At 36.8% G+C, this 16,142-nt stretch overlaps 2 protein-coding genes and 1 pseudogene across 5 annotated transcripts; all 3 read left to right on the plus strand.

The window, feature by feature from the left end:
• The first annotated feature begins 515 nt into the window (after positions 1-515).
• LOC107002325 (putative late blight resistance protein homolog R1B-14) lies at positions 516-4,899 on the plus strand. 2 transcript variants are annotated; one of them, XM_015200299.2, is made up of 3 exons: positions 516-669; positions 1,627-4,364; positions 4,483-4,899. In XM_015200299.2, exon 2 carries the CDS (start codon positions 1,661-1,663, stop codon positions 4,322-4,324), a length of 2,664 nt encoding a protein of 887 aa, XP_015055785.1. In that variant the 5' UTR covers positions 516-669; positions 1,627-1,660; the 3' UTR covers positions 4,325-4,364; positions 4,483-4,899. The 2 variants fall into 2 exon arrangements, with proteins under 2 accessions (XP_015055785.1, XP_027768402.1); XM_027912601.1 differs by lacking the exon at positions 516-669 and adding an exon at positions 1,245-1,268.
• Positions 4,510-9,432, plus strand: LOC107032621 (putative late blight resistance protein homolog R1B-14). Of its 2 annotated transcripts, none has more exons than XM_027912603.1 (2): positions 4,510-4,647; positions 6,602-9,432. In XM_027912603.1, exon 2 carries the CDS (start codon positions 6,674-6,676, stop codon positions 9,311-9,313), a length of 2,640 nt encoding a protein of 879 aa, XP_027768404.1. In that variant the 5' UTR covers positions 4,510-4,647; positions 6,602-6,673; the 3' UTR covers positions 9,314-9,432. The 2 variants fall into 2 exon arrangements, with proteins under 2 accessions (XP_027768404.1, XP_015089703.1); XM_015234217.2 differs by lacking the exon at positions 4,510-4,647 and adding an exon at positions 5,057-5,956.
• Positions 9,433-9,454: 22 nt separating this feature from the next.
• Positions 9,455-15,827, plus strand: LOC107002324 (annotated as a pseudogene). Its single transcript, XR_003574914.1, has 5 exons — positions 9,455-9,525; positions 9,622-9,735; positions 10,643-11,830; positions 12,830-15,562; positions 15,641-15,827. The product of XR_003574914.1 is annotated as a putative late blight resistance protein homolog R1B-14 (transcript).
• Positions 15,828-16,142: the final 315 nt, after the last annotated feature.

Genomic DNA, 16,142 nt, shown 5'->3' on the forward strand with positions numbered 1-16,142 from the left:
AACTGAATTAGAGTTCTCGATTTTAACCTTTAAATATAAAAAAGATTTAGTAGAAAGAATTTCACTTGAATAGGCTCGTGTACCAGATAGGGGAAAAAAGAGTAGACAGAAATGAAAGACTTCGGGTTTTTTGAGGTCAACTATCAAATTAATTAAATCTACGATAACATACTATAATATATTTAATTTTTGAAAAAAACTAATGGCATTGTTTGGTTTTAAAATACATTGTATTAAAGGTTAGTTATTCTAATGTTATTTTTTTATTAACCGTTTGATTTGTTATATTCTAAATAACATCATAGGTTTAAAAAAATATTTATCTTTTCTTAATCCGTTAAAAGTAATAAATAAAAATAAAAATCTAATTTTAAAATAGAGAATCAATAAAAATGAATTGAAAAAATATTTTAATGTCTCGATATTAATTATTGATCTTTGATATAATTCAAAATCTACTCTTGTCACCAAACAACCCCTAAAGTTGACTTAAAAGATCTCAAAGTCTTTCATTGCATTTTTGGGGAAAAAAATCATTTTAAAAAAATCTAAAAAAAATAGAATTCATAAAAATTCTTGCTTTTCCATATATTGAGCTTCAATTTTTAATTTTTCTCATAAAAGTTGCTTTTGAGAAAAAAAAAACTTATTTCTAATACCAAACAACTGGTAAGTCTTCTGATTCTTCCATTCTTTTTAATTATAGTCTTTTAGCATATTTTTATTTGCAATTTTGGGATTAAAAGAAATAATCTGAGCTTCAGAGGTATAATGAAGGATAAAATTGAGCAATTTGGACCTTTTTCCCCCAAATTTAGAGGCCTTTGGCCATGAAAATTGTGAATATTTGAAAAAAAATAGTTTTTTTTTTTGCAAGTGAAAATGATATTTAAAAATTGGAGTTGAATTTAGCTATAAATACAAATTTGGAGTTGTTTTTGATTTTTCTGGACTAATTTTTAGTGAAAAAAGTGAATAGAGCTTTTTTTTCGTTGGCCAAATATATTTTTCGGAGTTCAACTTTGGGAAAAAGTTTTTAAAAAATGGTTTCAGGGAAATATTTCAAATTATTAAGAACCAAAATTTTCTTAGACTTTTGAGGCTTGTATGTAGGAGAAATAATTATTGTTTTGGTATAGGAATTATTGTCATGTTTTTTTTTTCACTCCGTTTTTTCCTTTTCGTAATTACTTTGATTTGCTGCACTTGAGCGGAGGGTGGTTTGTAAACAACCTATCTACCTCCACGAGGTATGGGTAAATGATAAGGTTTGCGTACTCTCTATTCTCCCCAAATCCGACTTATGAAATTTCACTGGATATGTTGTTGTAATTGGACTATTGCTATGGGAAGTTAGTCATGCACTTTAGATTTTCGAGGAAAACTTTTGAATTATAATAGCCAAAATCACAAGGTAAGAGTAAGGTCTGCGTATTATACTGAGTTTGTTGTTGTTGTGGTAAGGGTAAGGTCTGCGTATTATACTGAGTTTGTTGTTGTTGTTGTCGTAGTATGTATATGCAAGTGTTGAATCTATTACTATGTATTTGTGTTCCTACAAAGAGAATACATCTGTTTACATGGTGCTCTAGCTGAAAATTGATTCCAGGCATCTTGCACTTTCAGATTTCTTCAGGGAGAGTGCACACTATTGAGAGAGATGGCTGATGCGGTTGTCGAATTTCTCTTGTTAAATTTGAAACAACTACTCCTTTATCATGTGGATTTGCTTTCAGGAGTTAAGGATGAAGTTGAGTCTCTTCACAGAGAGCTTAGTTTGATGAAAGCTTTTCTTAAGGACTCTCGGGAGAAGCGGAGTGAGTATGAATATGTGAGAGAGTTGGTAAGCCAAATCACTGTTGTGGCTTATGAGGCAGAGGATATAATTGACACGTTCGTGACTAATGCAGCAATGCAAAAGGCTAGGAGCACTGTCAGGCGAGCCTTTCACGTATTTGATCACTCGTCAAAGCTTCGAAATGTTGCAAAGGAAATTGAATCGATCAAGGTGAAGGTGAAGGAAATTTATGACAAGAAGATGTTTGGGATTCAAAGCTTACATGGTGGAGAGTCTTCTCATAGAAGTCCACCACAAAAGAGAGTTCCGATGGTGGAAGAAGAAAATGTGGTGGGCTTTGATGACGAGGCTAGGAAAATAAGTAGTCGACTTACCAATGGGTCAGAGGAGTTAGAGATCATCTCGATTGTCGGGATGGGTGGCCTGGGAAAGACAACTTTAGCTAAAAAGGTTTATACTGATCCTTCCATTGAATTCCACTTCTATAACCGTGCATGGATTTATGTGTCTCAGCAGTATAGTCGAAAGGAGGTCTTTCTTGGAATTTTAGATTCTTTAAGTCTCATCACAGATGAAATGTATAAAATGAATGATGAAAAATTGGCCGGAGAACTGTTTAGTCATTTGAGAAGCAAGAGATACCTTGTTGTCATTGATGATGTTTGGACAATGGAGGCTTGGGATGACCTCCAAATGGCTTTCCCAAAGACAGCTAGCGGGAGCAGAATATTATTAACAACTCGAAACACAGAGGTCGCATTGCATGCTAACCCTGAAGGTCTCCCTCACCATTTACGATTTCTGACTCATGAAGAAAGTTGGGAGCTCCTCTCAAAGAAGGTTTTCCGCAAAGGAATCTGCCCCTTAGAGTTAGAAGATATTGGACTACAAATTGCCAAAAAATGCTATGGGCTACCGCTTGCAATTGTTGTAGTCTCAGGTCTTCTCTTAAAGAAAGAAAAAACACGTGACTGGTGGAAGAAAATTGCTAATGATGTTAGTTCATATGTTGCTAGGGATCCAAAGCAATGCATGGATGTTCTAGCACTGAGTTATAAGCATTTACCTGATCACTTGAAAGTGTGCTTCATCTATTTCGGGGTCTTCCCTGAAGACTTTGAAATTCCTGTGTGGAAATTACTCAGATTGTGGACTAGTGAAGGATTCGTACAGAAAATGGGGCAAGAATGCTTGGAGGATACAGCAGAAGAATATCTTGAGGATCTTGTTGACAGAAATCTAGTTTTAGTCGCGAAGAAGAGGGCCAGTGGGCGAATTAAGACTTGTCGCATTCATGATATGTTGCGAGATTTGAGTGTAAAAATGGGTTCTGAGGAGAAATTCCTGGAGGTGTTCAAAGAATCTGCTCAGAATCATTCTTTGAGCCCGATTTCCAAATATCATCGTCGTCTTTGCGTGCATTCACATTTTCTGGACTTCATAACCTCAAGGCCTTTTGGTCCAAATGTCCGTTCTTTCTTGTGTTTTGCCTCGGAAGAAATGGAATTGCTTCGTGAACATACATCTTTCCTCCATGAAGCATTTAGATTGGTACGGGTGTTGGACTTAAAGTATATCAATTTTCCAAGGTTTCCAACTGAGATAGTGCAGCTAGTTCATTTGAGGTATATAGCTCTTTCAGGAAATTTCAGGGTGCTTCCTGCATCAATCTCCAAACTTTGGAACCTTGAGACACTAATTGTCGGGACAAAGTCACGTGAGCTTGACATTCAAGTGGATATATGGAAAATGTCCCAATTCAAGCACTTGTACACAAGTGGGTTGAGCTGTTTACGTGGTCCTCCAGCCAAAACACGGAAGGATAATGCGGATCCATTTGTAAGAAGAAACATCCAGACCATTTCCACCGTTTTGCCTGATTGTTGTAAAGAAAATATATTGGCACGAACTCCTGGTCTAAGGAAGTTAGGAATTCGTGGGAAGTTAGCTACACTTGTGGCTACAAATGGAGACTCAAGCTTGTTTGATAATCTTGCCAAATTGGACAACCTGGAGACTCTGAAGCTGCTTAATGACACATTTCCTCTCCCCCCATCCCAATGTCAAATACCCGGTCTTCCCCAATCGTACAAGTTCCCGCCAAACCTGAAGAAGCTGACTTTATCAGACACCTTCCTTGATTGGAGCCATATATCTACACTAGGTATGCTGCCAAATCTTGAAGTGCTGAAACTCAAAGACTATGCTTTTAAGGGAACACAGTGGGAACCGCTTGATGGAGGCTTCCGTCTGCTTCGGGTCTTGCATATTGGAAGGACGAATTTGGAACACTGGAATGCTTCAGGCCATCACTTCCCTAGACTGCAACAAGTTTTCCTTAAACACTGCTCAAGCCTTAATGAAATCCCATTTGGTTTAGTGGAGGTTTCTTCCCTCCAGAATATGGAGCTCTTTTGGCCCACTCCCGCTGCTGCAGCATCTGCCAGGATTATTCAGCAGGAGAAACAAGAAGGAGATATCAAGGACAATGTGTTCAAGCTTGTCATCTATCCTCCAGATATTTAGTCAGTAAATCGCGTCGACTTCTGAAGTTGCTAACTAGAAGGTTAGTAGGCCTGGTCTTCTGATTTTTGAAAAGTCAACCTGGTCATTTGGTTCATTTTCTGCATCAAACATGTTATGATAACTCTCTTTTATGTCATTTTCATGCATCATGTTTGCAGGAGAAAATGATGTAACTGGATGAAGCAAGCAAGCAAGATAGCGCAGTGGCGGAGATAGAATTTTCTCCACGGGGGTTCATCATCTACTGTATATACAGTGCACTTCCCCAATAAAATGGGTTTGGATGGATCCGTTCCATCCCTCTAGCTTTGCCCTGAGGATAGGTTGGCTTAAACTTACTAGTCATTGCTCTTATATATATACTTTGTATTCTCCCTGTGTCTCATGCTTTTGATGATGCCATCAATATTCACAACAAGGTGCTAAACGAAAAAAAAGAGAGGAAGAAAATAGTAAAACATCAGGAAATTTATAGGGACACTGCTGATGGACCTCCTTACCATATATATGTACAATTTGAAGATTATTTTCTTTCCTCACTTTGATGTAAAGGTTTAGTTGTCCTTATTCCTTAACAACTTTGTGAATGTATCTTTTTCTCCCATCTTATATAGAGTGTGTTCAAAAATTGTTGTATAATTACTAGGCTGTACATCTTATTAATTACACAGTATAGTACTCTATTTCAATTAGGTGACATTATTTGACTAACCGGGAAAATTAAGTTTGTATGGAAGACTTTTGAAACTTATTGTCTAAAAGAAGCTTTAGACATTTGTATCAGTATGACTTAAAAATTATTTCATTATAGGTAAAATGAGAATTTTAAAGTTGAATTATTTCTAAATATAGAAAGATGACATTCATATTGGGACAAACTAAAAATGATAGGATGCCACATGAATGAAGCTAGAGGGAGTAGTTACAAAGACATGGCTGTTTGTCATAATACAGTTACAGTGTAATTCCCAGCATCACGTTTGGTTGTACAGGTGTAATTAGAGAAAACAACATAAATAGTCCGTTATCTTTGGTAGTAGATTCAACATAGTCCCTTAAGTATCACTTGAGCAGTTTTGGTCCTTTAAGTTTGTCAAAAGTGAGCACTTTTGCTCTTCATCAGATATTTACCAAACTCCAATTGATAAATTTAATTAGAACAGTGAAAATGAGAAGTACTTAATGGGAACTCACATTTGGAAGTACGCCATTTGTAGTTTATGTTATTTTTGGTCCATTTCAATCAGAGTTTGATAAATATTTGATGGAAACCAAAAGTGCTCTATTTGATAAACTTAAAAGGACTATTCTGACCCTACTACCAAAGATAAGGAACCTTTAATTTTCTTTTAGAAAAAAGGAAGAAAACAATAAAGAAAAAGGCGAAAGACTTGCATAGTATTGCTCAAGTAAAACATATGAGATATTTAATATTTTATGTCTAGAAATTGACAAGTTTGGAAAGTGATCTTTCCTTCTTTTTTGTTGTGTGTGGAAAGTGACTTCATTCTTTTCCCACTTCTCTTACTGTTTCTCCTTCACATCATTTGTTTTATTTTGGCTCTGCTATCACTGGTATACTGTCTTATTTCACTTCATTACTGCTTCCACTTGGTGTTTTGAGAACTAAAGGTATGTTTTTTCTGAATTTGCAACCTCTGAATATACATACAAAATGATTGATGTCTTCTTTCTTGCTGTTTCCTAGAATCAAAATATGTTTCCTTATTCTAATACTATTTGTTTTTTTCTAATTAAAGGGGCTAATGCTATACGTGGCACAAATTCGAATTAGTCGAATAAAAAAAATAAGACTGGGATAATTGTGGTACTTCATCATAATGTGTTTGCCTGATATTTATAATGTTTAGTCAAATTTGCTACAAAAAGAACTGGGATATTCAACAAGGGGTTATGTATAGCTTCAGAAGCCAGAATGAGGCTGCTTTAACTTACCTTTTCTTTTTAAAACTTTTTTTTGTGCTCCAGACCTCACTTATGGGATCACACTGGATATGTTGTTGTTTTGCTTTTTGTTGTTTGTTTGATTTCTCAACTTTTCTTTCTCAAAAACCAATAAAATTGATCCCAGTTAGCGTAATTTGAATGTCGCAGTGTTGGAGTCCTCTTGTGTGTTATTACATTAGTGGAGATATTTAGCTCTTGTCACTATAATTATAGTGACATTTATGCAAGTTAATTCTCCTGTATCTTTCTTTTCTCCCTTTCCCTTTTTATTTTCTCTAACGAAAATTAGTCTAATTGGAATATTTGCAGAGTCAATTTAAGCACAACATTGAATTTATCATAAAAACTGAAAAAACAATCTGTTGGAGGGAAAAAGTGGGAATGGCTCACGCTGCTGTCGTGTCTCTTCAACAAAAACTGCAGGAAATGCTGAAAGGTGACGATTCGCGTTACCCTAGACTATGTGAAGCTGTCAGTTCCTGGCATGCTTTTTTGGAGGACTCTCTGTCGGTTAGAAATGCTCCAGAAGCAGTGGAACATTTGGAGAAGTGGGTTAAAGATTTGGCAACTCAACTTCTAGATGGTATCCACTTATATGAATTGGAAAAAAGATCACCTGATTTCAGTCCAGTAGGTTCGAAAGTGTTCCAGGAAGTGGTAGTGACTGCAGGTTCCGATAGCATAAAGGCATATGTGATGAAGGTTATGAATGCTCAAAATGATAATGATGCTCTACCAACACAGGATACCGTGGAGAGTGATTCAAAATGCATTCCGCATCTCCAAGCTACTATGTTAGACCTTGATAATGACTTAATGACTATCAAATCTCGGCTTATAGGACCTCCTTCAAAGCTAACTGTCGTCTCAATTGTTGGCATGGGAGGAATTGGCAAAACGACTCTTGCTAGAAAAGTTTATGATGATATTTACATGGAGCATCACTTCTACATTCGTGCTTGGATTACTGTATCTCAAATGCATCAACATAGAGAAATGTTGTTGGGCATTTTGCGGTGTTTTTCACTGGTTAATGACAACACTTACCTAAAAAATACTGAGCAATTGGCAGAACAAGTATACAGAAGTTTGAAAGGAAGGAGATATCTCATTGTAATGGATGATGTGTGGGACACCAATGCATGGGATGTTGTGAAAAGATCTTTTCCAGATGAGAAAAATGGAAGCCGTGTCATACTTACTAGTCGACTTGCAAATGTTGGTATCTATGCTAGCTCAGGCAGCCCTCCTCATTACATGCAGTGCCTTAGTGTGGACCAGAGCTTGAAGTTGTTCAACTTAAAGGTGTTTGGAAGGGAGACTTGCCCCCTTGAACTGGAGAAAGCTACAAAGCAAATAGTCGAGAAATGTCAAGGACTACCACTAGCAATAGTTGTGGTGGCTGGATTTTGTTCAAAGATTAGCAAGACGGAAGACTGTTGGGAAGACGTAGCACATAAAATTGGTCTGGTTGTGAGTAGGGAAACAGAAGAATGCATGGACTTACTTGCGTTGAGTTATAAACATTTGCCGCTTCACTTGAAGACATGCTTCCTGTATATGGGAGCTTTTCCAAAAGACTTTGAGATAACTGTTTCAAAACTAATGAAGCTATGGATTGCTGCGGAATTCGTAAAACGCACACCTGAAAAGGACTTCGAAGAAGTTGCCCACGGGTACCTAAGAGATCTTATAGATAGAAGTCTGATTATGGTTAAGAAATTGACCTCAAGTGGCGAAGTAAAAACATGCAAGGTTCATGATCTGTTGCATGATCTAATCATACGAGAAGCATGGAAGGAGAGATTAATCTACTTTACCAAATCAAATGTCATTCTTTCTCCACCAGTGGCATCTTTTGAGCATCGAATCATTTTCAATTTTCACAGAGCCCCATCAACACATTTAAAGCATGTTTATGATAAACCTTTACTTCCTTGTGCAAGTTCCTTTCTTTGTTTTGGACGAGATGGAACTCCTAGATGCTGTTCTCAGGTTGATTCGTTTGTCACCTTTACTAACTTCAAATGGTTAACTGTATTGGATATATGTTTTCAGCCATTTGACCATTTACCTTGTGAAATATGGAAATTATCTACACTGAGGTATCTTGCCCTCGCCAGTTTTAGTGTTCTCCCACCATCAGTGTGCAATCTTAGGTATCTTCAGACACTAATTCGATACAGTCACCAGGCTAGTATTTGTTTGCCGGCAGAGATATGGGAGATCAAAAACTTAAGGCATCTTTATTTCAGGAAATGCTGCTACTTTCCTATTGTTCAATCTATACAAAAAGATTCTCTGGGAAGTTCTAGGCACTCTAATCTTGCATTAACCAAGCTACGAACCATCTCTTACATTACCTTTGGTAGTATAAAAAGACGCGTCCTCAAACGCATGCACAAGTTGAAGAAGTTAGGAATTCGTGAAAGTGAAGAAGAGTGCTTGACAGCTGAGCAAATGTCTGGAAACCTCAAGAAACTGGTTCTGTTGGAGCACCTTGAAACATTCAAGGGTTTCTTTATCAAACCATGGATACCTAAACAATGTGATGTTTTCCCACCAACCCTCAAGAAATTGACGTTGCGGGGGTGCCAACTTCCATGGGACCAAATGACGATACTGTGCAAGTTACCCAAACTCGAGGTGCTCAAGCTCAAGCATTATGCTTTCCAAGGATCAGAATGGGAATCAACTGACGAACGTTTTCAACAGCTAAAATTCCTACTGTTAGATGGGACTGATCTTATCCACTGGAAAGCCAGTTCTATTCAATTCCCTAAGCTTGAGAATCTTGTTCTGAAGAACTGTGGTTGCCTGTATGAGATTCCTGATGATGTAGCGGAAATACCTACACTGCTGTTCATTGAATTGTATCACTGTAGCTCTTCAGCTGACGACTCTGCAAATAGGATTCGAGAAGAACAAATTAGCATGGGAAATGATGATCTTGTGGTGCGGATCCACAAATTCCCAAACTGTGAGTGTTATATTCGTTCATCAAATTCTCTGGTGCATTGAATAAAACTTTCTTTTGCACAAACTACAAAATCAACTAATACCATCCCATAATAATGTTTTTGCTCTATCTAAAGTCTAAACCTTTGTATATTTCCACATCCGCGGTCTATAAACTGTAGAGTAACATTTATTATGTTGCAGCTGAACCCTAAGGCCTGCATTTGTTTTAAATTTGGCGTGCTGCCTTGACAAGCAATGAGGCTAATGCAGAGGTTTCAACTTCTAAACTTCTAATTCTTTTGTGACTGCTGAGGATATCAAGAGTTATTTAGGTCGCAGTTATGATACAAAACCTTTTTTTCTCCCAGGGAAGTGAATCTTTTCCCAGGAATGATTCATCAACTTGGTTTTTTTGGGATGATACTATGTACATACAGTGGTGGGCCTACGTATTGAATATTGGTCGAACCACCTTCTCCAAGGTTTGCTCGAAAGTTACTCTGTGTAGATAAGTAAATTTTTTATTCATATGGTGAATTACCTTGACTTTTTCGTCGGTGTATCCTTTATATTTTGACTCCCCTAAGGGAAGTCCTCACTCCATCTCTGGTTATATTGGTTGACTAATACTAAAATGATTTAATTTGTTCATTCAGCACGCATATCATTAGGACTGACAGAAGGGGTGCTAAAACACCTTCTCAGGGATTGGAATCCTCTTAGAAATAATATTTTCATATGGAACTTTCGGTTTGTTTGTGTGCACTTGCTGAGTGAGTCCAATCACACATTTGTCCTTGTCTTAAAGCCACTCCCTCCGTCCCATGTTAGCTGTCATGTTTCGCATCTAGAGAGTCAAACTATGCAAACCTTGACCAGTATACAAATTGACATGAAAAATGTTGCAACTATTTGTACGTACCGTTTTGTGAAACAGTTATGTGGCCAGTGTTGATAAAGTTGAGAATCAAAGAATCATCAGTTACTTATTAGGATCACTTTGTGTACCCTGCGTTGAAGCTCAATTTCATCTAAAGCGCATGGTTTGGGCCATCAAACAGTTGCACTTTGCTTTATCACTTTTAAGTGACAGTGCAATTGGTTTGATAGCACTGATCTTAACCCTGTCTTTTTCGCTGTTCCATGCGGTCCTAATTATCTATTCATGGTAATATTGTTGACACTAGTTATGCAGCACATTGTCTAATTTCTCAACTTCCCTAAGATAGTTTGGTAGCAAGTATATGTTTTCTTCTTGATCTGAAATCTGTCTTAAATTGCATGCTAACATTGTATTTATGTTTGTGATAGGATACTGTTCTTTTTATCATATTTACGTGCAGTTTTGCCTTTACTCATCCTTTGATATGGTGCACATGTATGAAACAGGTTAGCTGGATAGCGCAGTGGCGGAGACAGGATTCTCACCAAGGGGTTCACCCTCTGCCATATAACATTAAAAATATTTTATGACCTTGTATATTGTGTAATTTTATTACTTAGGGGGTTTAAATGAATCCTTACATCCCTCTAGCTCCATCCTAGTGATAGGGTTGGACATGCTCCCAAACTTTCTAGTATTGCACTTTCCTATTTCTATGTACTTCATATTCTCACCATGTCCCAACTCTTTGATGATTACATCAATATTCACTATAAGGTGCAAAACTACATCAATATATTTATAAGGAGACTGTTGATGGACCTCTTCACAATGTATATACAAGTTGAAGATCATATTCCTTCCTCAATTTGAATCAAAGATTTCATTGTCCTGATTACTTAACTCTTCTTCAATGGACATTCTTTCCTCCCTCTTATGTAGAGTGTGTTTAGAAATCACCTTAAAATTATCAACCTGCACATCCTAGTAATTACACAATATAATAGTTATAATGATATGTATGTTTGTTATAATGTAATTACAGTGTAACTTTTAGCATCATGTAGTAAAAAACAAAAATTAAAATAGAAGTTAATTATTAAAAATAAAATAGAACCTTTTTTCAGATGAAAATGTAGATTCCTTTTGGAGAATAGAAAGCAAAAGTAAATAAATAAGAAAGGATTGTATAGTGTTGCTCAAGTCAAACAGATGAGAACATTTTATATTGTGTGGGGTTGCTTAAAAATTGACAAGTTGAAAGTGAAAGATCAATTATTGATCATTTGTTTTCATCTTATTCCCATTCCTCTTGATGCATATTCTTTACAACATTACTTTTGCTTTGCTAACACTTGTACAAATTCCTGTACTTCTTTATTCTACTTGATTACATCTTCCACTTGGCGTTTTCATTTGTGATCTTTTTCAGCTCAGTGACTGGTATGTTTGTTCTGAATTTACAACTCTGAATATATATAAATTGATTGTTATTTTCTCCGTCTGTCAGAACAACCTCTCTATCCCACGAAAGTAGGGACTAGGGACTATACTATGTATGTTGTTGTTAATTGTTATTTTCTCTGTCTATCAAAACAATCTCTCTATATCACGAAGGTAGGGACTAAACTAGCTATGTTGTTGTTGATTGTTATTTTCTCTGTCCATCGGAACAACCTCTCTATCCCACGAAGGTAGGGACTATACTATCTATGTTTTTGTTGATTGTTATTTTTTCTGTCTATCAGAACAGCCTCTCTATCCCACGAACGTAGGGACTATGCTAGCTATGTTGTTGTTGCTTGTTTTTTTCTTTGTCTATCATAACAACCTCTCTATCCCGTGAAGGTAGGGATTATACTAGCTATGTGTTGTTGATTGTTGTTTTCTCTGTTGCTATTCTGGAGTGTTTGGACTTTTTAAAATGATATAATATTAGTTGCTTGCAGTCATCAGAAAAAATAATATTAGTTGCTTGCTGTTTTGGGTTTTTAAGAAGTATGGTCATCCTTCGGAATCTGAACTCTTATAATCACTTGAGATTTTGGTGAACCTTCTCTGTTCTGGTTAAGAAATGTTTTTGAAGAGATCTTATATATTTGGATTTGGTTTGACTTTGGAGAGCTAATTGATCTGTGAAAAAGTTTTGGAAACTATTTATGAGAATATTTTCTTTAGGTGTTTTTGTTTCGTTGTATGTTGTTGTTGTTGCTGTCGTATTTGCTTTAAGTACTCTTTTTAAAAAGAAAATCTGATTTTAGTTTTTGGTTTTTGGAAAAGCATTTCTGATTTAGTTAAACCAGTGAGTTTTGATAATGGATAAACTCCTGGTATAGAGCCTTCACCCTTTGGTGGCACTAAGGGTCCAAAGGTGGGTTCAGGATTTTGAGCATGAATTCGAGTTAGTTAAACCAGTGAGTTTCGGATGACAGGTTAACAAAGTTCTTTTTTTTTCTTTTGCTTTTAGCTGTTTGATTTTTCGACTTCTCTTCCTCATCAAGAGTCCACAGTAAATGCCAGTATCGCAGATTTGGACGTTGGACTTGTGTGTAATTACATCAGTGGAAGTATTTAGCTAGTGTCATCATAAATATACTGACATTTATGCAAGTTAATTTCCTATTTCTTTATCCTTCTTGCCTTTACCCTTCTGTTTTCTCTTACAAAAATCAGTCTAAATGGAATATTTGCAGGGCCAATTTAAGCACAACATAGAATAATCTCATTCAAATTAAAAAATCAATCTGTGGGAGGGAAGAAGAGGAAATGGCTCATGCTGCTGTCGTATCTCTTCAACAAAAACTGCAGGAAATGCTGAAAGGTGACAATTCTCGTTACCCTGCATTACGTCAAGCAGTCAGTTCCTGGCATGCATTTTTAGAGGACTCTTTGTCAATTAAAAATGCTCCAGAAGAAGTGGAACATTTGGAAAAGCAGGTTAAATGTATGGCAACTGAACTTCTAGGTAGCATCGACTTATATGAATTGAAAAAGAGTAGAACTGGTTTCTATCCAAAAAGTTGGGAAGAGTTCCAGAACGAGGTAGTGACTGAAGGTTCCGATAGCATAAAGGCATATTTGATGAAGGTTATGAATGCTCGAACTGAAAATGATGCTCTACCAACACGGGATACCCTGGAGAGTGATTCAGAATGCAGTCCCCATCTCCAAGCTACTGTATTAGACCTTGATAATGACTTAATGACTGTCAAAATCTCGACTTATAGGGCCTCTTTCAAAGCTAGATGTCGTCTCAATTGTTGGCATGGGAGGGATTGGCAAAACGACTCTTGCTAGAAAAGTTTATGATGATATTTACATGGAGCATCACTTCTACGTTCGTGCTTGGATTACTGTATCTCAAATGCATCAACATAGAGAAATGTTGTTGGGCATCTTGCGGTGTTTTTCACTGGTCAATGACTACACTTACCTAAAAAGTACTGAGCAATTGGCAGAACAAGTTTACAGAAGTTTGAAAGGAAGGAGATATCTCATTGCAATGGATGATGTGTGGGACACCACTGCATGGGATGTTGTGAAAAGATCTTTTCCAGATGATAAAAATGGAAGCCGTGTCATACTTACTAGTCGGCTAGCAAATGTTGGTATCTACGCTAGCTCAGGCAGTCCTCCTCATTACATGCGGTGCCTAAGTGTGGACCGGAGCTTGAAGTTGTTCAACTTAAAGGTGTTTGGAAGGGAGAATTGCCCCCTTGAACTGGAGAAAGCTACAAAGCAAATTGTTGGGAAATGTCAAGGACTACCACTAGCAATAGTTGTGGTGGCTGGATTTTGTTCCAAGATCAGCAAGACGGAAAATTGTTGGGAAGACGTGGCACATAAAATTGGTTTAATTGTGAGTCAGGAAACAGAAGAATGCATGGACTTACTTGCCTTGAGTTATAAACATTTGCCACATCACTTGAAGCCATGCTTCCTGTATATGGGAGCTTTTCCAAAAGACTATGAGATTAGTGTTTCAAGACTAATCAAGCTATGGATTGCAGCGGAATTTCTAGAATACACATTTGAAATGGACTTCGAAGAAGTTGCTGAGGGATACCTTAAAGATCTTATAGATAGAAGTCTTATTATGGTTAAGAAAAGGACCTCAAGTGGCAAAGTCAAAACATGCGAGGTTCATGATCTGTTGCATGATTTAATCATACGAGAAGCATGGAAGGAGAGATCAATCTACTTTACTAAATCAAATGTGGTTCTTTCTCCATCCGTGGCATCTTTTGAGCATCGTATCATTTTCAATTTTAACAGAGCTTCATCGACACGTTTAGAGATCATTTTTAATCCACCTTCACTTCCTCATGCAAGTTCCTTTCTTTGTTTTGGAAGAGATGGAACTCCTGGATCCTGTTCTCAGGTTGATTCGTTTATCACCTTTACTAACTTCACATGGTTAACAGTTTTGGATATATCTTTTCAGCCATTTGACCATCTACCATGTGAAATATGGCAACTGTTTTCACTGAGGTATCTTGCCCTAGCCAGTTTTACTATGCTCCCTCCATCAATATGCAATCTTAGGTATCTTCAGACACTAATTCGTTACAGTCACCAGGCTAGTATTTGTTTGCCGGCAGAGATATGGGAGATTGAACCATTAAGGCATCTCTATTTCAGGAAATGCTGCTACTTTATTAATGTTCAATCTGAACAAAAAGATTATCAAGGCACGTCTAGTCGCTCTAATCTTGGATTAACCAGGTGGCCAGCCTTTTCTTATCATCCAAGTGAGTTTAGTCGCTCTAATCTGGGATTAACCAAGCTACAAACCCTCTCTTACATTACCTTTGGTAGTATCAAAAGGCGCATCTTCAAAGGCATGCCTAAACTGAAGAAGTTAGGAATTCGTGAAAGTGAAGAAGAGCACTTGACTGCTAAAAAGATGTCTGGGAAACTCAAGAAGCTGGTTCTGTTGGAAAAACTTGAAACACTCAAGTGCTTCTTTGTTAAACCATGGATACTTAAAGAATGTGATGTTTTCCCACCAACCCTCAATAAGTTGACGTTGCGGGGGTGCCAACTTCCATGGAACCAAATGACAATACTCTGTATGTTACCGGAACTTGAGGTGCTTAAGCTGAAGGATTATGCTTTCCAAGGATCAGAATGGGAGTCAACTGACGAACGTTTTCAGCAGCTAAAGTTCCTACTGTTGGATGGTACTGATCTTATCCACTGGATAGTCAATTCTATTCAATTCCCTAAGCTTGAGAGTCTTGTTCTGAAGAACTGTTATTGCCTCTCTGAGATTCCTGATGATGTAGCGGAAATACCTACATTGCAGTTCATCGAATTGTATCACTGTAGCTCTTCTGCTGATGTCTCTGCAAATAGGATTCAAGAAGAACAACACAGCATGGGAAATGACGATCTTGTGGTGCGAATCCACAAATTTTATAACTGTAAGTTTTACATGCATTCGTTGAACCAACGCGTATACCATCCTATAGTAACTTTTTTGTTCTGCATTGTGTTTGCAGCTGAAACTTAAGGTCTGCGTTCATTTCGCCTTAAGCGGGGGGTGCTTGTGCCTTATCCCAAGTAATATTAACAAGTAGGCGGTTGTGCATGGTTGGCTCAATTCGATTTTATGTTTTACTGGTTCGATTTATATCGATTTTTTATTTTTAAATATGCTAAATCAATAGGATATTTTTATCGATTTTTTATCTGTTAATTTTGGTCCTTAACGATTCGGTTTATGGTTAATCAATAAAAAATGCTTATAGAAACAATTTGATTCTACGAGACAATGATGTAACTTTACAGACGCTCATACAATTGAAAAAGTAATAGCTAACATGAAAAGAACCGTAACACGAAGAAAATTAAGAGAAATATGGTTCTTACTTTAGTTATTAACATTTTGGATAATGTGAAGTTTTGAATTCAAAGTTACTGTGAAGTGTAAAATTAAAGGCTAAAAGACAATACAACAACTAGAAAGGTATTGACTATTTTGAATATTATTGAGGAATAAAA

This window comes from Solanum pennellii, chromosome 10 (genome assembly GCF_001406875.1).
Source record: "Solanum pennellii chromosome 10, SPENNV200".
Classification (NCBI taxonomy): Eukaryota; Viridiplantae; Streptophyta; class Magnoliopsida; order Solanales; family Solanaceae; genus Solanum; species Solanum pennellii.

Bases quoted from the DNA above. Each gene is read 5' to 3' on its own strand.
- LOC107032621 (XM_027912603.1), top strand. From the start codon at position 6,674: ATGGCTCACGCTGCTGTCGTGTCTCTTCAACAAAAACTGCAGGAAATG.